Genomic DNA, 18,116 nt, shown 5'->3' with positions numbered 1-18,116 from the left:
GACTAGCAAGTGAATCCTCTGAACGATCTGGACCAGGCAACTTTGGCAGGTTTTTCAAGGTATGCAGATAGTCGTCAGCCGTTGAACTGTCAGCCATCGGGAAGAGAAAAGAATGTCGGAGGCCTCGAAAGGGGACAGAAAGGAAGCATTTGTTCAAGTGAGACATAATGACAGAGTACAGTACAGTAACGGCGCAGAAACAAGACAAAGACGTCAAAGGTGACGCAGTGGAAAGGTATCAGACAAGTACGCCATTGGTTCCGAAAAAAGGCAAGGAGCCAAACACGACCATTACATCGCTGTGAGACACTGAGGGCGCACCTCGGGCGCATGAAAGCGAACACGACGGGAAGGCAAGCGCGATACGATACAGGATCAACACACCGGAACACGAATGCAAACACCAAAACAACGATGCACGGGAACACGAGACGCGAACACAGTAACCACGATGCACGAGCACACAACGACACGTAAACACAGGAAACACAATGCATGGGAACCGGGCACGAAAACGGGACAGGGAAGAAAAGGTTTAGTAAAGTAGAGGAGACCAGAGACAAGGAAGCGCACGATGAGCAGGAACGACGCATGGTATAGGGGCACTTTCATGCTGGAACTTGTTCCATATGCTAGGAAGGGGTGAGAATAAATCATGGTACGGTTCTCGTGGCGGTGAGAGAAAAATGGCTGCTTCATAGTGGAAAGATGGAGGCGATGAATCAGTCCGGCAAGGCTCTTTCGTTCAATAGCGTGGCCTTCCAGGTCGGTAATACGTCGCTTTCTTCAGCGCCCTGGAGCCATATTTGTATCGGCACCAACACCATAGGCGGTCAACTGTTAATCGCCGGTTCATCGCTTCTATCCTTAGGCACCACACTTTCAAATCAGAAGCGACTGTTCATGACTTAGGCGCCGCCCATAACGTTCCAACATGTCGAACTTAGAAGGCAATGCCTCCTCGAACCCTAGTAGCAAGCAATTCGGTGTCGGCCCGGGTTACATACCAAACGCGGCTCATTTCCGATTTCCCTTATTGCTCGCTTGTAAATTTCATAGTATTATTGTATGGGTCAACAACTTCCGTGAGCCGGCAGTACAGCGGACTTTCTGGCACCGGAAACATATCTCGAAGCTCGTGTACAAACCGTCACGGAACTCGTAAGAGGGATGGTCCTGGTCCTAATCTTCCTCGTAGTATAGCTCACCACGGCGGGCCCGACGAGCTCGTCACTGCAGAGTCACTACGAGCGACCAGGGAGGCCCAGGGAGGCCCAGGGAAGCCCAGGCTTCCGGGGCGCCCTCCGTCTATCCGACGGTTCCAACCTTCCCAACGCAATCATAGGCACCTCTTCCACCGGCTCCAAAAAGGGCCACTCCCCATGAAAAACGTCTCTTGCCGTAATGCGCACTTGGATATCTGGAAACACCGTAAAACTCCTCAGCTTCTCCAGCAGCTTAACCCGTATACTTTGTATACGTAATGCCATTTCATAACCAAGAACTTCCGTCTGCTTTTCGGATACTCCTTCCTGTTGGTTGACCGGACTAACGATTCCAGAGGTCACCAGCGTAGACACATCGTATTTTGTGCCTAGGGAAATTCGCTCTGTTGCATCAATCTCCAGTGGGCGCTCCATGATGTGTGAAATAGCAGTGTTGCGTATTTCGGTCATCTCCCACATCGTCGAGAGCTTTAAGATTGATAGCCATTCCTCGGGCGATAAAGGTTCAGATGGAGACAGCTCGTTCCTAGATGAGCCATCAACTCATTAACGATAGCCAGACCAATAGTGGTCTTACCGAGGGAACATGAATTTGAGCAGTCGCTCAAAGTCTACCTTACTGACACCTTGCAGTAGGATAGGTTTATCGTCTGTATCGCCTTCGACGGTGTCGGTCGCAGTCTGCGGCAACGTGAACATGGTTCTGAACGTCTCCGAGTTCTTGGTGAATTGATGTTTTGGCACACGGAATAAGACACCTTCGACCTGGTCCCATCCCTTCAGGGCACGGTCGCATGGTATTGAAGCTGGACTTACGAGGAAGATGCAGATCTCCCAGTAAAAATCTTTGCTTCTGGTCCGTGGTACCAGCCTTGAAAACTTGCGAACTGGCGGAACAGAGGTCTTCGATCGCGGGAACCCCGCGGCGGGTAGTGGTTGTCCAGACATGTTTGTTGTTAGAGTCTTGGGTGTCCGAGACAGAAAGACGATGGTCCCTCTACCTCGCGGTTACACCGTGTGGGTCTCTCTCCTCGTATCAACCCTTTCCTGCATTCATCGATATCACATCCATGAATGACATCATGCAAGTGTCACATAGGCGCTTTGAAGATAGATAGATAACCGAGCGAGGTCCCAAGAAGGAACACCGGGGCTCTGTGCAAGAAATAACAATCCACCTAAATTCTGGTAGAGTTAGGACATCAATTATCATCATTCATCTGCTCTGTGAACATCGTACTTCCCCGACAGGGCATGAGGATATTCCTTTTAACATGTTCCTCCCATTGCCAAAGTACCGATCACCTGTCCCATTCGTGCGAGATAGCGAGCAAGATATCCAATAGAACAGCAGCGCTGTCGCTGTACGAAACCCTCAGAATTATTTCTTGTTGAAGTTTTGGATTTGTCTTCGGCGTTCAGAAGTTATGAGGAGAGCGAATGATTTTAGTGACGAGTTCACTGGTATGCAGTTTAGAAACTAGAGCCTGTCTGCAGATCGACGGTGGTTTGGGAGTGAACGCTGGTGCACATGCTGAAGACGAGAATGAAGTGCTGGAAAAGAGGATTGGCAAAATGTCATGGGAGCGGATGGGCCATGTCTTGATTTGTGTCATGTCATTCGTGTCCGGTTCGTATAGCAATCACGTCTAACTTTAGCTTACTTAGGCCTGTATTCTGTATCAAAGCGACGACAAATATAAAGCAACATACATGTACTTGTAACAAAATGCCGCTCACCAAAATCATCCGTTAGTACTCATAATCGGAATCTCCGTCAGAATTTTCGCCTTCATCCTCTGGTTCCCCCTCCTCTTCATCTTCCTGTTCCTCGTTTATCAACTCTCGCAGACGAATAGATCTCTTTCTCTGCCTTGGAGTCCTACGGAGAGGAGTAGGTCCAGTATCATCCTCGGTTTCTGACTCGGGCACCCTGCCTGCAGTCTTTTGACCCGTAGCCTCAGACTTCGGGTTCCAGTGCGGCAGCTTCTCTTGCATGTCCTTCACAAATACATGGTCATAACCAACACATTCCATTCGCAGAATTTTGATATGCTGTGGTGCGAGACTCAGTCATTGAAACTCGTTGTAGACGGATGTCCCGTACCTCATCACCGCTGCAAAAGGCATCAACGATCTCTTCAGCAGTGATTGCCAATGGCTTGCGAGCCTTGATTTCCTTCATCAACTGCCGTTTCTCGTCCTTCGTCATCTCCTTATATACTGGCCTCTTTCTCATCTTCTTCGTTATAGCTTCCATCTCCCTATCCACGCTATCATCGTCGATCCGTAGACCATGCTTCTTCAGCGCAATTCTTGCCCGCATAGCAACATACGCGTCTGCCTTCTTACTACTCAGCAAGAGCTTTCCCCATTGCGTCTTCACCTCTTCCGACTGTCCAGCGAATTCCTCTGCTTCAATACGGCCCGAAACAACACTCTCGTATTTTCCCATGTACTCCCAGCGAGTTTGCTTCTCGACCTGCCGTTCACCAAACACATGCCAGGGCTTGCTCTCCACTATTTCGAGCCTCGAGGCGAACATCAGCCCAGGGGCACCAGGGGCGTCCACAACGAGGGGATTCAGGCACTTTTTAGGCCATACACATTTGATATTGCGAGTCTTGAGTGTTTGGAGAAACTGATAGGCGCTGCCACCGTAAGTGTCTGCTATGAAGACGCGTGGGACGTAGAACCCGTCTGGGGGTGGTGGGTGTATGGTGTAATGTATGGCATTCTTGAGGTGGGCATTCTCAATCTGAGACAGGTAATCTTTGTCCTGTTAAGTGTGAGATCAAGCAAAACCTGTAAAGAAAGAGTTGGACGTACACCCAATGGCTGAGGTGCAGCTTTCCTCTTTCCTTTGGACAGGATGTGCGAGCTATTCTCACTGGAATGCACTGCGGTAGGTGTCTATATATAATATTAAGCGCCGCAGTCAGAGATCGACGAGCACATACAATTTGGCGCATTCTCTTTGTTCGTCGGACATCCTCCAGTTGATCATCAACGTCGTTCTGTATATTACTTATGTCAAAGTCTTTCTGCGTCGAGTCAAGTGAGAAACGAAGAAACGAGAGACAATAAGCTACTAACCACTTCATCCAAAGCAGTGTTTTTCGGGTTGAAATTTTGAGTTATCGACTCTGTCACTTGAGGAGAGACGGAGCTGTTTAGGAGCCTCGGAGATTCAGAGTGGTTTGATTCTTGTTGTATAAACACCTGAAATATCACTGGGGGGGAGACTCAAAACATAGCATGCAGCATTTACTGTTTCCATATTATTGGGATCAAATTCGTCCTAGTGAACAATTAGTCAATCAACAAGGTCATTGAACCGAGTGTGATATACGGACTTCAGAGCCTGTGTTCGCACTCGGAGAATTAATTCCCCTTTGTTCCGTCTAATTTATGAGTAATTGTATCCATTTCCTATGAAGTCAAGTCAAGAAATAGCTTACGGTAGCTAAAGTAGAATTTCTCGTTGGTACCGACTCCAACATGGGATCTGCGTCTGCGGGTTTCTCGTTTGAATTTTCTTTTGCGGAGAGGAATTTGGCGCGTGCAGACATCGACAGTGCCTAAGGAAAGTTGTTAAGTTATGTATCATAGGCTACCTGCAAATTGACCTCCTGCAAATTACACCTTCAGAGGCGGTCACGATCAATAAAATACTACGTACAATATCTGATAAAGGTTCGGACTTGAGGGTCATTGTCGATGAAGGTGTTCCAATCTAAACCGAATGAGCATTGTCACATACGAGAACAAGAAAACTTACGGAGCGGCGAGGAGGGTAGGTATCGACTACCATGTCGTCGTCATCGTCGTCATCAATTAGACTGATAACTTCCGGTGCTGTTGAGTGAGATCTCAATGACGGTGAAGGAGTCGGTACCTGGAAATGTAAGAGAATCTCATCCGAGACAAAGGATACAGAGGCTCTCACCATTGTTGGTTTGGGGGCCTTTTCCACCTTCACTTGTGCACGATTTCTCGAAAGCATAAATTCCTCTAGTCGGTGTTGCAACCTGGCTACCAGTCTCTTTAGATCACGGTTTTCGTCTGCGACGGCCTCCTTTTGGCCCCACATGTCGGTCGCATCATCGTTTGCTTTCAAGGCCCTCTCCCTCGCTTCTTCCAAGTCTTTCCTTAATCTTTCATTTTCTTTTCGCAAGTCATCGTTATCTCGTTCCACGTCCGCCTTTCTCCGCAGTTTTTTTAGGGTCTCCAGATATTGGGCCCGAGATTTTTCCCTTTCGTGCTTGAGATCCTCGATTTGTGCTTTAATATCATAGGAAGAAGCTCTTGTTTTTGCGGAGAGAGGCATCTTGGAAGGCGCTCAGTTAGTGGCAGCGGGGAGAAGACATGATGCGTTGACGGTAGTGGTACGATCGCAAGTGATGATGAGGCACGTGGCTTCGGAAATCGTCACCTACAAGCCCCTACAAGCACCCACAACGTATTTCAATAAATAGACGACTCAGAAGGTTGGTCTGAGTAGCAGCACCTAGCTGTCGCTAAACATGTGAAATTATAATAACAAAGTACGTTGAGATCTGATTGAGGCCGCCATAAATGATCCTGCTTTATTTCCATCCCTTTATCAAATCGGCGGCCCTCTCCGCAATCACATAGACTGCTGCTTGTGCATGAGCAGCAGGAATGAAAGGCTACAGAGCAAAGGTCAATATAGTTAATCAACAAAGACAACGTTATAGAGGAATGACCTACCAAGACAGATGCATCCACGACCCTCACTCCCATTGCCTTCTTAAGCCTCAAATCCGGGTCCACAGCTCCCCAATCCGCATCGAACGGGGACATACTCGCGGTACTGACCTGATGGTCTGTCGACCCCGCTTCATTCCTGATGCTGTCTTCCAAGTCCGTAATATTGGTGGTCAGGGCGATGATATAGTCCTTCCACACTGGTGCCGAGGTGAACCTCTGGGCACCTTCTACGGCATACTGCATGGCTATTATATCCTGCAGATGGGAGAAAAAATTGGGGTTGATCAACGGAGGGTTGAGAGGATTAGTGCTATTGATGGTGACGCTTCCGCCTGCCCGATAGTTTTAAAATGAAAAGAACAGACAAAGTACAGCCTGGACGTACGAGAGAGCGGGCATAGTAGAACAATCGTTGTAGTAAAGTAGTTCCCGGTTGCCGGGATTGTGCTCTCGAAAATTCCGCTCTGGGGAGGAGTATGCAGTCAGGCACTTATTTGCATGTCCACAAAGAACCTGGCTTACAGCGAATATCAGCTCATAGTGTGCCGTCAGATTACCAGCACAAGGCTCTTCTCCTAGGAGACCTTCTCCTATACGCGAGAAGCCGATATGGTTTAATACTGTGCTCGCAATGTAACCTGTTCGGTTGGCTTCCCACTCTGCTAAAGCATCCGCTTGGAACGTATCATTTCTCCAATACATCTCTATCGTGCTTGTATCATTAATACTCCATACAAGACTCCACCTCGGATGATCTGTCAGATTTCTCCCGACATCAGGGAGGTTCACGGTCGGAGTAATACCCAGCGCAGAAAGTTCGTCAGCGTCTCCAACACCCGAGTTAAGCAGAATATGGGGTGTTCCAATAGAACCGGCTGACAGGATGATTTCTCTGAGATTGGGGGGGGAGAGGGTCTGGATCGTTACTGAGTTGTAGCAATTAGCTCACTCTGGGACCTTAAAGAGAAAGCATCCTTACCTCCAGCATCTTGCGTAAACTCGACGGTATTAAAGCGCGGCAAATGCGAGTCCGAGGTGTTGGCCACAAGAATCCGCGTAACGTACGAATGCACGAGCACATGCAAATTCTTCCTATCAATATACCCAGGCCCGAGATACGAGGTCTGTGAACTACTCCGTGTCCCGTTCCCTACAGTTGTTTGTTCCCATCCTGATTATACGAATCGTCATTTTTAAATCGCCTACGAACACTCTGATACTCACCGATCCCTAACTGATACCCCGAATTGAAATCCAAATTGAACGGAAATGTGTCCGGAAGCTCCTTGGTAGTTTGAAGAACGTGATTGTCAATAGCGCGCGGATATCCAGGTAATGTGACCGAGTTTATGCCATGAAAGCCATGCACTTTGGGGTCAAATTCCCCTGTGGTGTTGTGATGGTCTGCGGGAGTGACGAAGCGTTCGTTCTGTAGGTGCGATAGACTTAGCCGTTATTCTTCACACCCGATGGAAGTTAACTATACCTTGCGGAAGTACGGCTGAATTTTATCCCATCCCCAACCATCGTCTCCACTGGTCCTGGCATATCGATCGTAGTCTTCGGACGAACCACGCGTGTACGTCATATAATCTATAGTAATGAGCTTACAAGCAGCGATTGGTTGCGTCGGACTCACTAACTGCACTACTCCCACCCAGTCCGAAGCCCCTAGGGAGCGGGATGGCCCGTCCGTTCAAGCCAGGTTGGGGAACCGTAGTAAAATTCCAGTCCAGAGGTGTGTTGGGCGTTGCCAGTGTACAGAAGAACGGTACCTGCGAAAGCAGGACATCAGCTGTCCTAGATACTCTGTGAGCTCGAGACAGAAAATAGAATGATGGACACACGAGTTTCCTGCTTCTAGTACAAGGACGGAAGTATTGGACTCTTCGGTTAAACGATTGGCGAGGACATTTCCTGCTGTCCCGCCTTCAGCAGATGGTCAGCGACGGTAAAAAGAGCAGAGTAAGATTTTACGCGCCTCCTACGATGATATAGTCGAAGTCTAGTGTAGGGAGGTCTGCGACTTTTTCATATATGGCGGCTGAGCATAAAGGCACCAGGACTAGGAGCAGTGGTAACATGATGGGGGTGGGCCGATAGTTACATGTATGTGTGGCCTTTAAAAGAGAATAGCCTGCGGGAAATTTGTGCCTTAGAAAGATGCCGTCAATGCAATACGTTGCGGGAACTTGGGTTCTAAGATCTCAGTCCACATCGCCACTGGGATGAAGTTCTCGTAAAGTTTTACGTATACTTGCCTTCATGGTCTGTAGAGATTCGGTATTATATGAGCCTATGATGCTCGTTAGTAGCCTCGTCACGTTTGAAATAGAGATAATCTGCCTTTTCATTGCTCAATCGGAGACGCTGAGCTCCATGATTCTAATGGTATGCCGGAAGGTGGTAAGCATCTGGGAAAAATAGCGGAAGTGCAAGTGGGTATCGTCTCACCTAGGGAGAAATCAGATAACTTACACGTAAACCACAGTCAATCATGCGTGACTCCTCTTGATGGAATTCTCATCTGATCAGCATCATCCTATTGAATGTTGATTGAACGATATTCCAGCCTGGTTCGAAACGTTTTTATATATAGCACATCGATTCTCCTCGCTATTTCCAAACAACAGGAAGGACGAATGTGGCGAGGAGCGGCTATATATACAAACCCAAATCACCAAGTCATGATAGTGGTTGCGGTGGCGGCACCTGGTAGTGCCTTTCGTCTGTTTACTGTAAATGTGTTTCGTGGCTTCATGGCGGTGCCTCTCAAAGCCTTCCTTCTCGTTCATATAGACGTTGAATGCGCAATCAGCATAATTTCAAGCAGTAGTGGACGCATCCAGTCTAGCCATGATACGTGCTGAGGCTGTAACTGAAAGAATTTGAGCAATGAGCACTGTCGGACTGAGCCTGCAGGACTTGTCGTGACGTTATGGTCACCGCGGTAAGAGACATACGCAGCACGTAAAAATATCAGCTGTAAGAAGCTGGTCAGATATATAACACAAGAATACGACAAAGTAAACCACGTACGTATACCCTGACGTCGTAGTTGTACTAGTAAGAAGTTAGTAGCCGACCGGGCCGCACACTGCCGGGAACAGGTAAGTGCCCCTAAAAAGGAAACAGTCAATCTTTTCTGGACCCGGCCGTTAGAGGTTAGAGGTTAGAAACCCGGTATGTGGTCCCAATGAGGTTAGTACACCAAGCGCGTAGAATCATAGGCTCGCCAAGGTACGAATATAGTGTCGGCTGATTCCACAGCTCAGCCTGTGTCTGGTGAGGATACCGACCTAGGCCTCACTCTTGGAGATGCTTACCCTGGAGGTTTCCTAGCGCGTGTTTGTTGTCCGAGGATAGGATGCAACCCATTGCCACCAGCTTGTACCGATGAACCCACCGGCGTTTGCTTTCTTTGGCGCACTACCAAGAATACCACAACCGTAGAGTTATGGTTCGGCTGAACTGCTCTGTTCAAAATTGCCGACCTTTTTTCTGACAGCCAGTGTTTGCTCTGTAATGATCAATCTTTTACGCAACAGACGAGACAAACGCGGCCATAATGGTGGTAGTCTGAGGTTAAGAAGGCTAGAAAGTAGGCGGTGGATGCCATCATGATGGAGGCTTGGGCGACTTGGTCCTCATGATATCATTCTGAATAAACAAAATTGCCGACCTGACACAACTCACAATGTGTAACCTTGGAAGGAAAGGAGAAGGCGAATGGCCTCTGGCAAGTTCGACTGTCGACAAATTGTCGCGCGCGCGCTGACTTTTTACCGCCACCACCGCCACCAAGGTCCACATGTCTGTATAGCTCTATTTATGATAATTTTTGGTTCGTGTAATCGCGATTTACCTTCAATGATCATAATGGCTTATGAATTATATAGTTCTGCCGCGTAGACGGTGGATGACACTGCCCCGGGAGCCAAAGTGGTTACCATGCAGAGGTTCTCTGCCGCGTGTGTTTACATATGCTATCGCAACTCTCTGTTTCTTCCCGATTGATAGGCATTCGCGTTCGCTATGATTTCAAGACAGCCAAGGACCCCTTCTCTCAGTTTTGTTGTTCTGTAGGGATCGACGAAGGAAAGCTATGGTAGTCGCTGAACATCTTCATCAACGACAACTTCGAACTCGCAAATTTAGATATATACAAAGCATTGGGCTTCAGCTCGTTTGTTCGGGAAATTGCCCATTATCCACTGCCGTCTATGAAGACTTCACGCGCATGCCCGAGGCGCTTCTGATCATGCTCCTTCCACTCTCCCATCGCATCCTGAATCTCTATCTATTCCTTCAGAAAAAAATATAACCCTCACTCAAATTCTTACTAGATTCTTTTTCATTCGCTTGAGTTTCCCCACATCCAACCTTTCGATTGGGAAGATCTTCCTCTGATAAGGAACCGATACATACAGGTGTTCGATAATCCCCCGAAACTGCGTACAGTTCATTTGTGCGACGCGGGGAATATGTATCGACCCCTCGTCTTGTCTTGGCACCAAATCAAGCGGTGTCTTTATCCACCTCGGTGTAAGGCCTGCTGCTGAACAGATCCTCAGCACCCTGAAGGCGTCTCCCAATTTGGAGACACACTTGTTTGATTGTACCGCGTTCAGTGCAAACAACGTTCTCTTCGAATCTCCGAGTAATGACGCTCACGCCGACTTCAGTCTACAGTGAGGACAACGACATAAATGGTATTGGACGACTGTTGCAACTCTTAACTCTCGCAGCCCTAACAGCACTCGATCGATATCAACAAATCGTTGAGGCCGGTTTGCGGACCGCACGTTGCGTCGTACGAGGTTTGGTGGAACGATCAGTGCCGGGTCACCATTTGTGGGAGGCACGGTATCGAGTGCAGATGCCAATGGGTTATTATGATTGCTTCCTTCCCTTGAATATCTCGAGCTCAAGGATGTAGGCAAAGCGATCATGGACGAGGTTCTCTGGGCGCTCACTCTGGGTTCCGGAAATATGCTGATTCCACGCCTACACACTCTTTACCTCTACATAGAGGCGACTTTCAGTGACGATGCGCCTGACGTGGTGGTTGAAAGCCGGTGGGCTTGTGGTTCATTGAAGTCTATCCGAGTCACCATTCGGTATATGGTAGATATGGAAGAAACCAGTTATGAATAAGAGACCGAAGACGAAAAAGAGACTAATTTAAACGGCGAAGATGAAGAGGAGCTACCCGAGCATGTGCTAGTCCGTCTCGAAAGGTATTGTGAAGACGGCTTAGATGCCGCGATCGAGGAGACTTGACGAGAGAAGGTTGTGTCTGTCAAGGACACCCCCGGTAGACGGTAGAAGTAGCACAGCGATGTTTGGATCGGTAGGGTTTTTACTGTTTGATAGTTTATAGTCAGACTGAAATATTCTTTTCGTCCATCGTATTGTGTACTCGTAGCTCTGAAATTTGATGCACTAATATGATCTGAATGGGAATAATGCCGGGACCCGGAAGCAGAGTTGAAAGGATAGAGGCCTATGCCGCCGGATATATCCGAGATTTTCGTCTTCGCTCACCACCACCTTACTGCGAGGAAGTTCCTATGACCTCTAGCACATTGATTTTTTTCGAAACCGTCTTCGTATGCGAGTAATGTCCGGAAAAATTTCCGCCATTCCACCTTTAGCTAGCTTCAATTCTAGCTCGGAACATCTTTTTCAAACTTCTCGGTCTAAACGACCTTCCTGTGAATCTTTTCCTGTTATTGACGGTGTACCTTCGGTGGCTTGGATGCTTCTTACGGGCGAAGATATCGACAGCACGTTGCCGTTGTCCCAAGGAAAATGATACGATGTTTCGGGCTAAGAAGATTATGCGTCTCTTCTGAAAATTTGTGCGTATTCTTTCTCTGGCACAAATGCCGGCATTTATGGACACGAAAGCTGTCTAAAACGCCAGGAAGACCTTTAGTCCCGTTCTCTTCCAATACTCTCAAAGATAAGGTATCTTCTCCCGCTTTGAAGGCAGCTCGAGCACTCAACTCTCACAGGTCTAGGCTAGGGAGGGCGGAATTCGAATTGAGAGAAGCATTGCGCTCTCAATGGCCGCACTTTTACAAGGAGTCGTACGTTCACTCTGCCCTAAAGCTCCCAGTCTGGCCTAGTCTCATGTTTGCTAACACAGATTTTCGGAAAATCTTGTCATTTCAAAACCATTCCGTATCTTCTCCGCAAAAAATGGTAGTCAAGGCGAGGAAAGCCTAGAAGACATAGTTCCCTTTTATCTCCTCCAGTGATTGTCGAGTTGTTATCGAGTGACTGGCATGATTAACGCCAATCAATGCGTTAGTCCCGGAAGGTCAGGTTCAATTATATTGGAAGAATTTTATCTTATCATCATTCAGGTCAATCAATGAGAACATTTTCTGGATAAATTGTTAGAAAATCACCGTTCTTACTGCGCTTCAAGGTACCTTTGCGCCTCGTCCTCATGGTTTTCATGCTGTATTAACCGAATTTCACAGATCAAACCCTGTGTGAGAGCCGTTTGATGTGTATTCGCAACATGCTAGAATCCAGAATTGCGCTAAATAGGATGCGCGAGGAAATTACGCAGCTGACGATGACGTGACGCAATGACAGCTGCACGCTTCTTTCCTTTCTACCACCATTTACCTCCCCCGCCCAGATTCGGGTCTTCTGCACTTGGCCCTCTCTCTCCGCGTTACACCCGCCTTTTAACATGGCCGATTTTTTTCAACCTCAACATCAACAACTACCCAATATCCAACTATCCAATACCCAACTTCTGTACGTGCTGGCATCTCGTTTCAATACTATTGTTCACCATTATACAGAACCATGTCCGATGCGTCAACAGTGAAGAGCAAGTCAATACCCGAAACGACAAGGCCTCCTTCCCTGCGGCCCAGATCTCCCTCTTGCTCGCGGAAACGCGTTTCGCAAGCCAGCTTTGCTATATCTCATTCACCTCCAACGACAGACTCGGACGTGGAACGGGTATGCAAGCGCCGGAAGGTACTTAGCTCGTCTCCACCGAGTCCAACCGATAGTTTTGCTTCCTCCGACTCATTGGAAGAACCTCTAATATTCCAAACACCGTGCGAGTTTGAGTGCGATGATGACCTGGCCATTGCTGCCATCCTTGATGAGCATGCCCACATTCACATACCGGCGATGTCCACGCCAGAGAGGGCACCCGTACTCCAGGAAGGGTGTAGTCCATGGTTGAAGAGGGCCGTGAGCCTTAGTCGACGAGACGACAACTAATAGTGAGTGTTTCCGACTCCAATGGATCGGGCTGGACTGACGAATCTCACGGATGTAGTGTTTTGTTTTGGGCTGGTTTGTACTATTACTACATGCTACTGCGGTTTGTGTTCTTCTACTATACTTGTGCATTACTATGATTATACCATTATCGCCGCACTCCTCCTTCGAGTTCGTCTGGCTTCAAGTTCCTGGAATACTCCCTCCTACGGCACCGTTTCAAAGAGTGTTAGCGAGTGGGAGCAAGGCGGAGTTGTCCCTCGGGGCCGATACGCCTCGACCAAAGCGTTAGTCCTGTTGTCAAGGGCCGCATACTACTTAAAAGGATCCGCACTCTTTGAGTCTCATACTGAACGAAAAAGGCCTTGATAGTGACTGCTGTCATTTCAGACAGCTGGGCGTTGTTCTCGTGGCCAAAACCCGACATCTCTTCGTCTCCATTGGGCATCAGTCGGTTTTCCAGCGTGTTTCTAATCAGTAACTAAGGCTTTTCTATAGATGCGTCAAGATCAAATTGCAGCCAGGCGAATTTCAAGTTGCTATTCGGCTTGCTATGGTCATATTCCATGTTAGCCTCGCGGGATTGGAGTGCTTAGAAATGCCCGTCAAGTCGGACACACGTCTTCAGAATTCTTCGCAATAAGCGAGTACATAAATGTTCCCACTCATCCTCGAACTCGAAATGAACAGAATGAACCAACTAACAGGATAGCTTCACCCGATCACCGTAGGTTGACTAGCCTCGTGCTAAAGGTTTTCTCATCGCAAATATCTATAGCCTCCGCTATCATCTCGCAGCGCCTCTGTGAAGTGTTTTGCACTAACTACGCGTTTCTCTCCCACACACCTACTGTCTCGGCGTCCGCAACGCCGATGCTGCACCACACGCAAGCTTCTTCGTTTGTCCTCCTCATTTGCTTCCAAGCACTACTGGGTCTCCGTCCCGTGCTCTCCCTCATCGTGCTCGTAGACTCCTCTTAACGTCCGATTCACTATCGCTGTCTCTACTACTCCCCGTGTTGGTTTTATTGCGCGCGCGCTGCGAGCGGGGCACAACGACATGCGTCCTCTTCCTCTGCTGTGGAATCAGCCGAGGGTCTGGTGCTTTTACGACTTTGGTCGCCATCTGGAGTCTAAATGAGTGAAGAGACGGAAACTGACAGTGACTGGACCATGACGTACGGCTGAAGATTTCCGGGTGGGTTGGGCTGGCGTACGATGATTCGCGACGTGTTTTATACTGGGAATTCTGGGACACTGTCTTATCGACATCTGGAGATGTTTCCAGATACTTCCATAGCCTTCGAGTGCGTGCTAGGATAGCAAGCGCCATCAATGTAATCCACTGACTCATCGACACTGGTTTGCTTTGAGTCGGAATTTGCCGGGATTCGGACAAGTTGGCACCTTGTACACTGTCCGTTCGTTGTATTCTGCTTTTTTCGTGCTGATATATGGTCTCGCCAACGCCTCGCTGCTGGAGACGCCTCTGTGGTCAAATTTGTTCCGAATTCGAACAGATTTCATTGGAGCGAAAGGATGTTCTCCATTCTTTATGAGAACCGCATGCGACGATGGTGCCCATCACCGGGCGCCTGGAACATGATTTCCCCACAATTTCTTGTAAGGCAGCACTAACGACATCCAGCACATAAGGGCCGGCAGTTATGGCTAAAACAAACCCATATTCAATGGCTAGAAAGTCTCCGCTTCAGTGGACGGCTGTGTCGTTTGCTCGATGCCGTTGTGCATCCGGACTTGAGATAATGCTCGGTTCTGTTTGATGAACCTCGTGTAAATCACGCAGACCGAGATGGCTCCTTTGTACCCCTAAGCGCCAGGGTCTGGTCATATGTCGTGACGGACAGAATCATTCACCCTCTTTCGGGATCACAGAACCAGTATCCAATTGGCCAGTGTGTGACTCGTATATCAATATAATCCGGAGAGATTAGCGCTCTTTCGACGAATCGCCGCCATGTCCTACGTATCCCTCGACGAGCCGTCAGATGCAGCGCCGATATCAGGGTCTCCCAGTCGCAGTCAGGACTATTACTGGGAGATCGTCATTCTACAGGTAGATCTGTTTAAAGCGAAATGATAGATATGTCATTCATCAGACTTACAGGTGGAAGATACTCTCTTCCGAATACCAAAGCACCATTTAGTCGGAAAATCAGAGGCGTTTGCTACGATGTTATCTCTACCTCAAGGCGGTAACGAACCCGAGGGGTTTAGCGACGATAAGCCCATCCAGCTAGCGGGTATCAAGAAAATCGATTTTGAACGACTGCTTCAGATTATCTACCCAATGTGAGAGATCTACTCTTTGATAATTGCAAGAGGTGCCGACAAAATACAACAGAGATACCACGCAACAACCTGAACTGTCCATAAATGGCTGGATATCCGTTCTCGCGCTCTCCAACATATGGCGGATGACGGCGGTCCGAAAGACTGCCATCCAACGTTTAACAAACAGCCTATCACAGATATCCCCCGTGGAGAGGATCCTTCTTGGCAGAAAATATTCAGTCGCACCTTGGGTTTCTTCCGGATACGAAGAACTCGCCAGCCGTACGGAAGTGGTGTCCTTTGAAGACGCGGAAAGGATTGGTGTGGGTACGGCGCTGACGATTCAGCACATACGAGAGTCACTTTTCATGGAACTTGTTCAAAGACAAAATTCGGGTTCATATTACTGCAGTAATTGTCGTCGTTACAACAACTCCTACTACAGCGGAAGTTATGCTTCAGTTCCGTCAGTTCCGCCATTTGACTCGCATGCGGTGAAGGAGAAGGCGGGGAGACTTTTTGAAGCCGAGTTGAAAGACGTCGAGGCAGAAGGAGCCAGGTTTGAGTGATATGTATCAGAGATAATATCGTTAGGTTTTGCACAATGGAGAAAGGCTGATTGCCTCGATTTAGCGCGTAAATCATGCAGTTGTAGGATGCCTGCCAGTGAGTCGTTTGATCACATCTGGGAACCCAGCGAGACCATCTGTCCGATAGGTTACTAGAGTATAAATCTGGAGATGTTTCCGGAGACTTCCGTAGACTTCCAGTACGTGCTGGAGTAGCAAGCGCCATCAATGTAATTCATTGAAACACTTATCTGCTTTGTTGGAATTCACGGGGACGACAAGTTGACACCTCGCCGTACTTATTCTGTCTTCACCTCGCTGATATTTGATCCCCTTGATGTCCCTCCGGCTAATGATAGCTGTGTGCTCGAAATCTGTTCGAGCCGCAGATTTTAATGGGGTGAAGGAACGTTGTCGGTTCTTTGTGAGAACCGCATGTGACGATGATCCTCATTATTGGGCGTCTAGAGCATAATTTCCCCGCGATTCCTTGTCCTGTAGCACTGTCGGTATCTGGTGCATAAGGCCTGTGGCTAAAGTAAACCAATATATAACTAGAAGGTCTCGATGGATGAATGGTACACGGTGTGTCGGTGTGTCCCTGGACTGCGGCCCAAGACTATGTTAAGTATTGCCCGCTGAACCTCGCGGAAATCACGCAGACTAAGACGGCACCTTTGCACCGCACCCCATTAGAAGAAGCATGAACTGGTCATATGTTGTGACAACCAGAAATACAGCCCTCTGGTGGGGTCACAGAACCCAGCATTCAATTGAGTACGACTCATATAATCTGCAGTGACTGGCGCTTATTCGACAAATCCATCGCCATGCCCTACGTATCCCTTGATGTACCGTCAGATCCAATGCCAATATCGCCGTCGCCCAGTCGCAGCCAGGACTATTACTGGGAGAACATCGTTCTACAAGTATCTCTGTTTTGAGACATTGATGATAGAGATATCATTCACGAAGACTGTAGGTCGAAGATACCCTCTTTCGAGTACCAAAGCAGCATTTAGTCGGAAAATCAGAGGCGTTTGATTCGATGCTATCTCTGCCTCAAGGTGGCAGTGAACCCGAGGGTATCACCGACGATAGGCCCATCCGGCTAGCGGGTATCAAGAAGATAGATTTTGAACGACTGCTTCAGGTTCTTCATCCCATGTAAGAACCCAATCTTCGAACGCAAGGCATCCTGACCAAAGTGCAACAGAGATACCACGAAACAGCCCGAGTTGTCCGTAAATGGCTGGGTGTCCGTTCTCGCACTTTCCAGCTTATGGCGAATGACTGTGCGGAAAACTGCCATCGAGCGTTTGACGAGCAGTTTATCGGAGATATCTCCTGCGGATAGGATCGTTCTTGGTAGAAAATATTCGGTCGAGCAATGGATTTCTTCCGGATGTGAGGAACTCGCTACTCGTGTGGAAGTGGTGTCCCTCGAAGAGGGGGAAAGGGTCGGCTTGAGCACGGCGCTGAGGCTTGGACACATACGAGAGTCAAATTTCATGGATGGTAATCAACAACAAACCCAAGGTTCATATTACTGTAGCCATTGTGGTTATTACCGTTGCGGGTGTAGCGGAAATAATTTGTCACGGCCACCATTCAACTCGCATGTGGTGAAGGAGAAGGTGGGGAGACTTTTCGAAGCCGAGTTGAAGGACGTCGAGGCTGAAGGAGCCGGGTTTGAGTGATTATGCATTTATGTATCATAGATGAGATAGTTACGTTTTCAATGCAATGAAGTCCTCTTGCATGCTGATTGCTTCGATTTAGCGCATAATGAATCACGCAATAGTAAGATGCTTGCTAGCGAGTATCATATTGCCACCACGTCGCCTGGTTGACATCGGATATAGGGCTTCGCACCGTCACCGTATAGTACGGTTATACGGGTGCCGTCATACGGGTACCGTGCCCGTTCCGTCTGGCGAAATAACTTGCCCAGAGACGGACGGTATACGGACATCCCGTATACCGTTAGCAACCGTATAAACACGGCCGTCATACGGTAATCGACGGCCGT

General features: G+C 48.3%; 6 protein-coding genes across 6 annotated transcripts; 2 read left to right on the top strand and 4 right to left on the bottom strand.

Moving 5' to 3' along the window:
* Window positions 1–1,204: 1,204 nt before the first annotated feature.
* On the bottom strand, window positions 1,205–2,420 carry EV420DRAFT_305526 (uncharacterized protein). The gene is made up of 3 exons (XM_060481615.1): window positions 2,043–2,420; window positions 1,804–1,991; window positions 1,205–1,752 (listed from the first exon to the last, which is right to left on the bottom strand). Exons 1-3 carry the CDS (start codon window positions 2,172–2,174, stop codon window positions 1,245–1,247), a joined length of 828 nt encoding a protein of 275 aa, XP_060331378.1. The 5' UTR covers window positions 2,175–2,420; the 3' UTR covers window positions 1,205–1,244.
* A 508-nt stretch (window positions 2,421–2,928) lies between these two features.
* On the bottom strand, window positions 2,929–4,693 carry EV420DRAFT_305628 (uncharacterized protein). Its single transcript, XM_060481617.1, has 7 exons — window positions 4,583–4,693; window positions 4,498–4,527; window positions 4,323–4,448; window positions 4,187–4,270; window positions 4,056–4,139; window positions 3,334–4,005; window positions 2,929–3,281 (listed from the first exon to the last, which is right to left on the bottom strand). The coding sequence occupies exons 2-7, from the start codon at window positions 4,504–4,506 to the stop codon at window positions 2,979–2,981; spliced, it is 1,278 nt and encodes a 425-aa protein (XP_060331377.1). The 5' UTR covers window positions 4,507–4,527; window positions 4,583–4,693; the 3' UTR covers window positions 2,929–2,978.
* On the bottom strand, window positions 4,694–5,764 carry EV420DRAFT_305627 (uncharacterized protein). Its single transcript, XM_060481616.1, has 4 exons — window positions 5,176–5,764; window positions 5,008–5,124; window positions 4,909–4,962; window positions 4,694–4,858 (listed from the first exon to the last, which is right to left on the bottom strand). The coding sequence occupies exons 1-4, from the start codon at window positions 5,554–5,556 to the stop codon at window positions 4,826–4,828; spliced, it is 585 nt and encodes a 194-aa protein (XP_060331376.1). The 5' UTR covers window positions 5,557–5,764; the 3' UTR covers window positions 4,694–4,825.
* A 51-nt stretch (window positions 5,765–5,815) lies between these two features.
* On the bottom strand, window positions 5,816–8,044 carry EV420DRAFT_1620389 (aryl-alcohol-oxidase from pleurotus Eryingii; the record flags this gene model as incomplete). Its single annotated transcript, XM_060475569.1, has 10 exons — window positions 5,816–5,899; window positions 5,961–6,292; window positions 6,346–6,424; window positions 6,483–6,850; window positions 6,910–7,131; window positions 7,185–7,389; window positions 7,447–7,553; window positions 7,600–7,735; window positions 7,804–7,889; window positions 7,942–8,044. 10 exons carry the CDS (start codon window positions 8,042–8,044, stop codon window positions 5,816–5,818), a joined length of 1,722 nt encoding a protein of 573 aa, XP_060331375.1.
* Window positions 8,045–12,672: 4,628 nt separating this feature from the next.
* Window positions 12,673–13,220, top strand: EV420DRAFT_1642138 (uncharacterized protein; the record flags this gene model as incomplete). The annotated part of the gene is made up of 2 exons (XM_060477317.1): window positions 12,673–12,740; window positions 12,788–13,220. The coding sequence occupies 2 exons, from the start codon at window positions 12,673–12,675 to the stop codon at window positions 13,218–13,220; spliced, it is 501 nt and encodes a 166-aa protein (XP_060331374.1).
* Window positions 13,221–15,342: 2,122 nt separating this feature from the next.
* On the top strand, window positions 15,343–17,784 carry EV420DRAFT_1269456 (uncharacterized protein; the record flags this gene model as incomplete). The annotated part of the gene is made up of 4 exons (XM_060467507.1): window positions 15,343–15,533; window positions 15,586–15,838; window positions 17,067–17,251; window positions 17,301–17,784. Coding segments are annotated over 4 exons (1,113 nt in total), but the record flags the coding sequence as incomplete, so codon positions are not given.
* Window positions 17,785–18,116: the final 332 nt, after the last annotated feature.

This window comes from Desarmillaria tabescens, assembly GCF_030435595.1.
Source record: "Desarmillaria tabescens strain CCBAS 213 chromosome Unknown EV420scaffold_15, whole genome shotgun sequence".
Taxonomy (NCBI): Eukaryota; Fungi; Basidiomycota; class Agaricomycetes; order Agaricales; family Physalacriaceae; genus Desarmillaria; species Desarmillaria tabescens.
This window is presented reverse-complemented; position numbering and strand designations above follow the sequence as displayed.

What these genes read in the sequence shown, in the direction of transcription:
- EV420DRAFT_305627 (XM_060481616.1), bottom strand. Translation starts at nt 5,556, where the DNA reads ATGCCTCTCTCCGCAAAAACAAGAGCTTCTTCCTATGATATTAAAGCA. An exon ending in CCTACCCTCCTCGCCGCTCC is followed by an intron (nt 4,963 to 5,007) that starts GTAAGTTTTCTT and finishes CATTCGGTTTAG; the next exon opens with ATTGGAACACCTTCATCGAC. An exon ending in CCGAACCTTTATCAGATATT is followed by an intron (nt 4,859 to 4,908) that starts GTACGTAGTATT and finishes TGTAATTTGCAG; the next exon opens with GAGGTCAATTTGCAGGTAGC.
- EV420DRAFT_305628 (XM_060481617.1), bottom strand. An exon ending in CTGCACCTCAGCCATTGGGT is followed by an intron (nt 4,006 to 4,055) that starts GTACGTCCAACT and finishes CACACTTAACAG; the next exon opens with GACAAAGATTACCTGTCTCA. An exon ending in CCTTTTGCAGCGGTGATGAG is followed by an intron (nt 3,282 to 3,333) that starts GTACGGGACATC and finishes CTCGCACCACAG; the next exon opens with CATATCAAAATTCTGCGAAT.
- EV420DRAFT_305526 (XM_060481615.1), bottom strand. Translation starts at nt 2,174, where the DNA reads ATGTCTGGACAACCACTACCCGCCGCGGGGTTCCCGCGATCGAAGACC. An exon ending in GGGAGATCTGCATCTTCCTC is followed by an intron (nt 1,992 to 2,042) that starts GTAAGTCCAGCT and finishes GGATGGGACCAG; the next exon opens with GTCGAAGGTGTCTTATTCCG. An exon ending in CTCAAATTCATGTTCCCTCG is followed by an intron (nt 1,753 to 1,803) that starts GTAAGACCACTA and finishes TGGCTCATCTAG; the next exon opens with GAACGAGCTGTCTCCATCTG.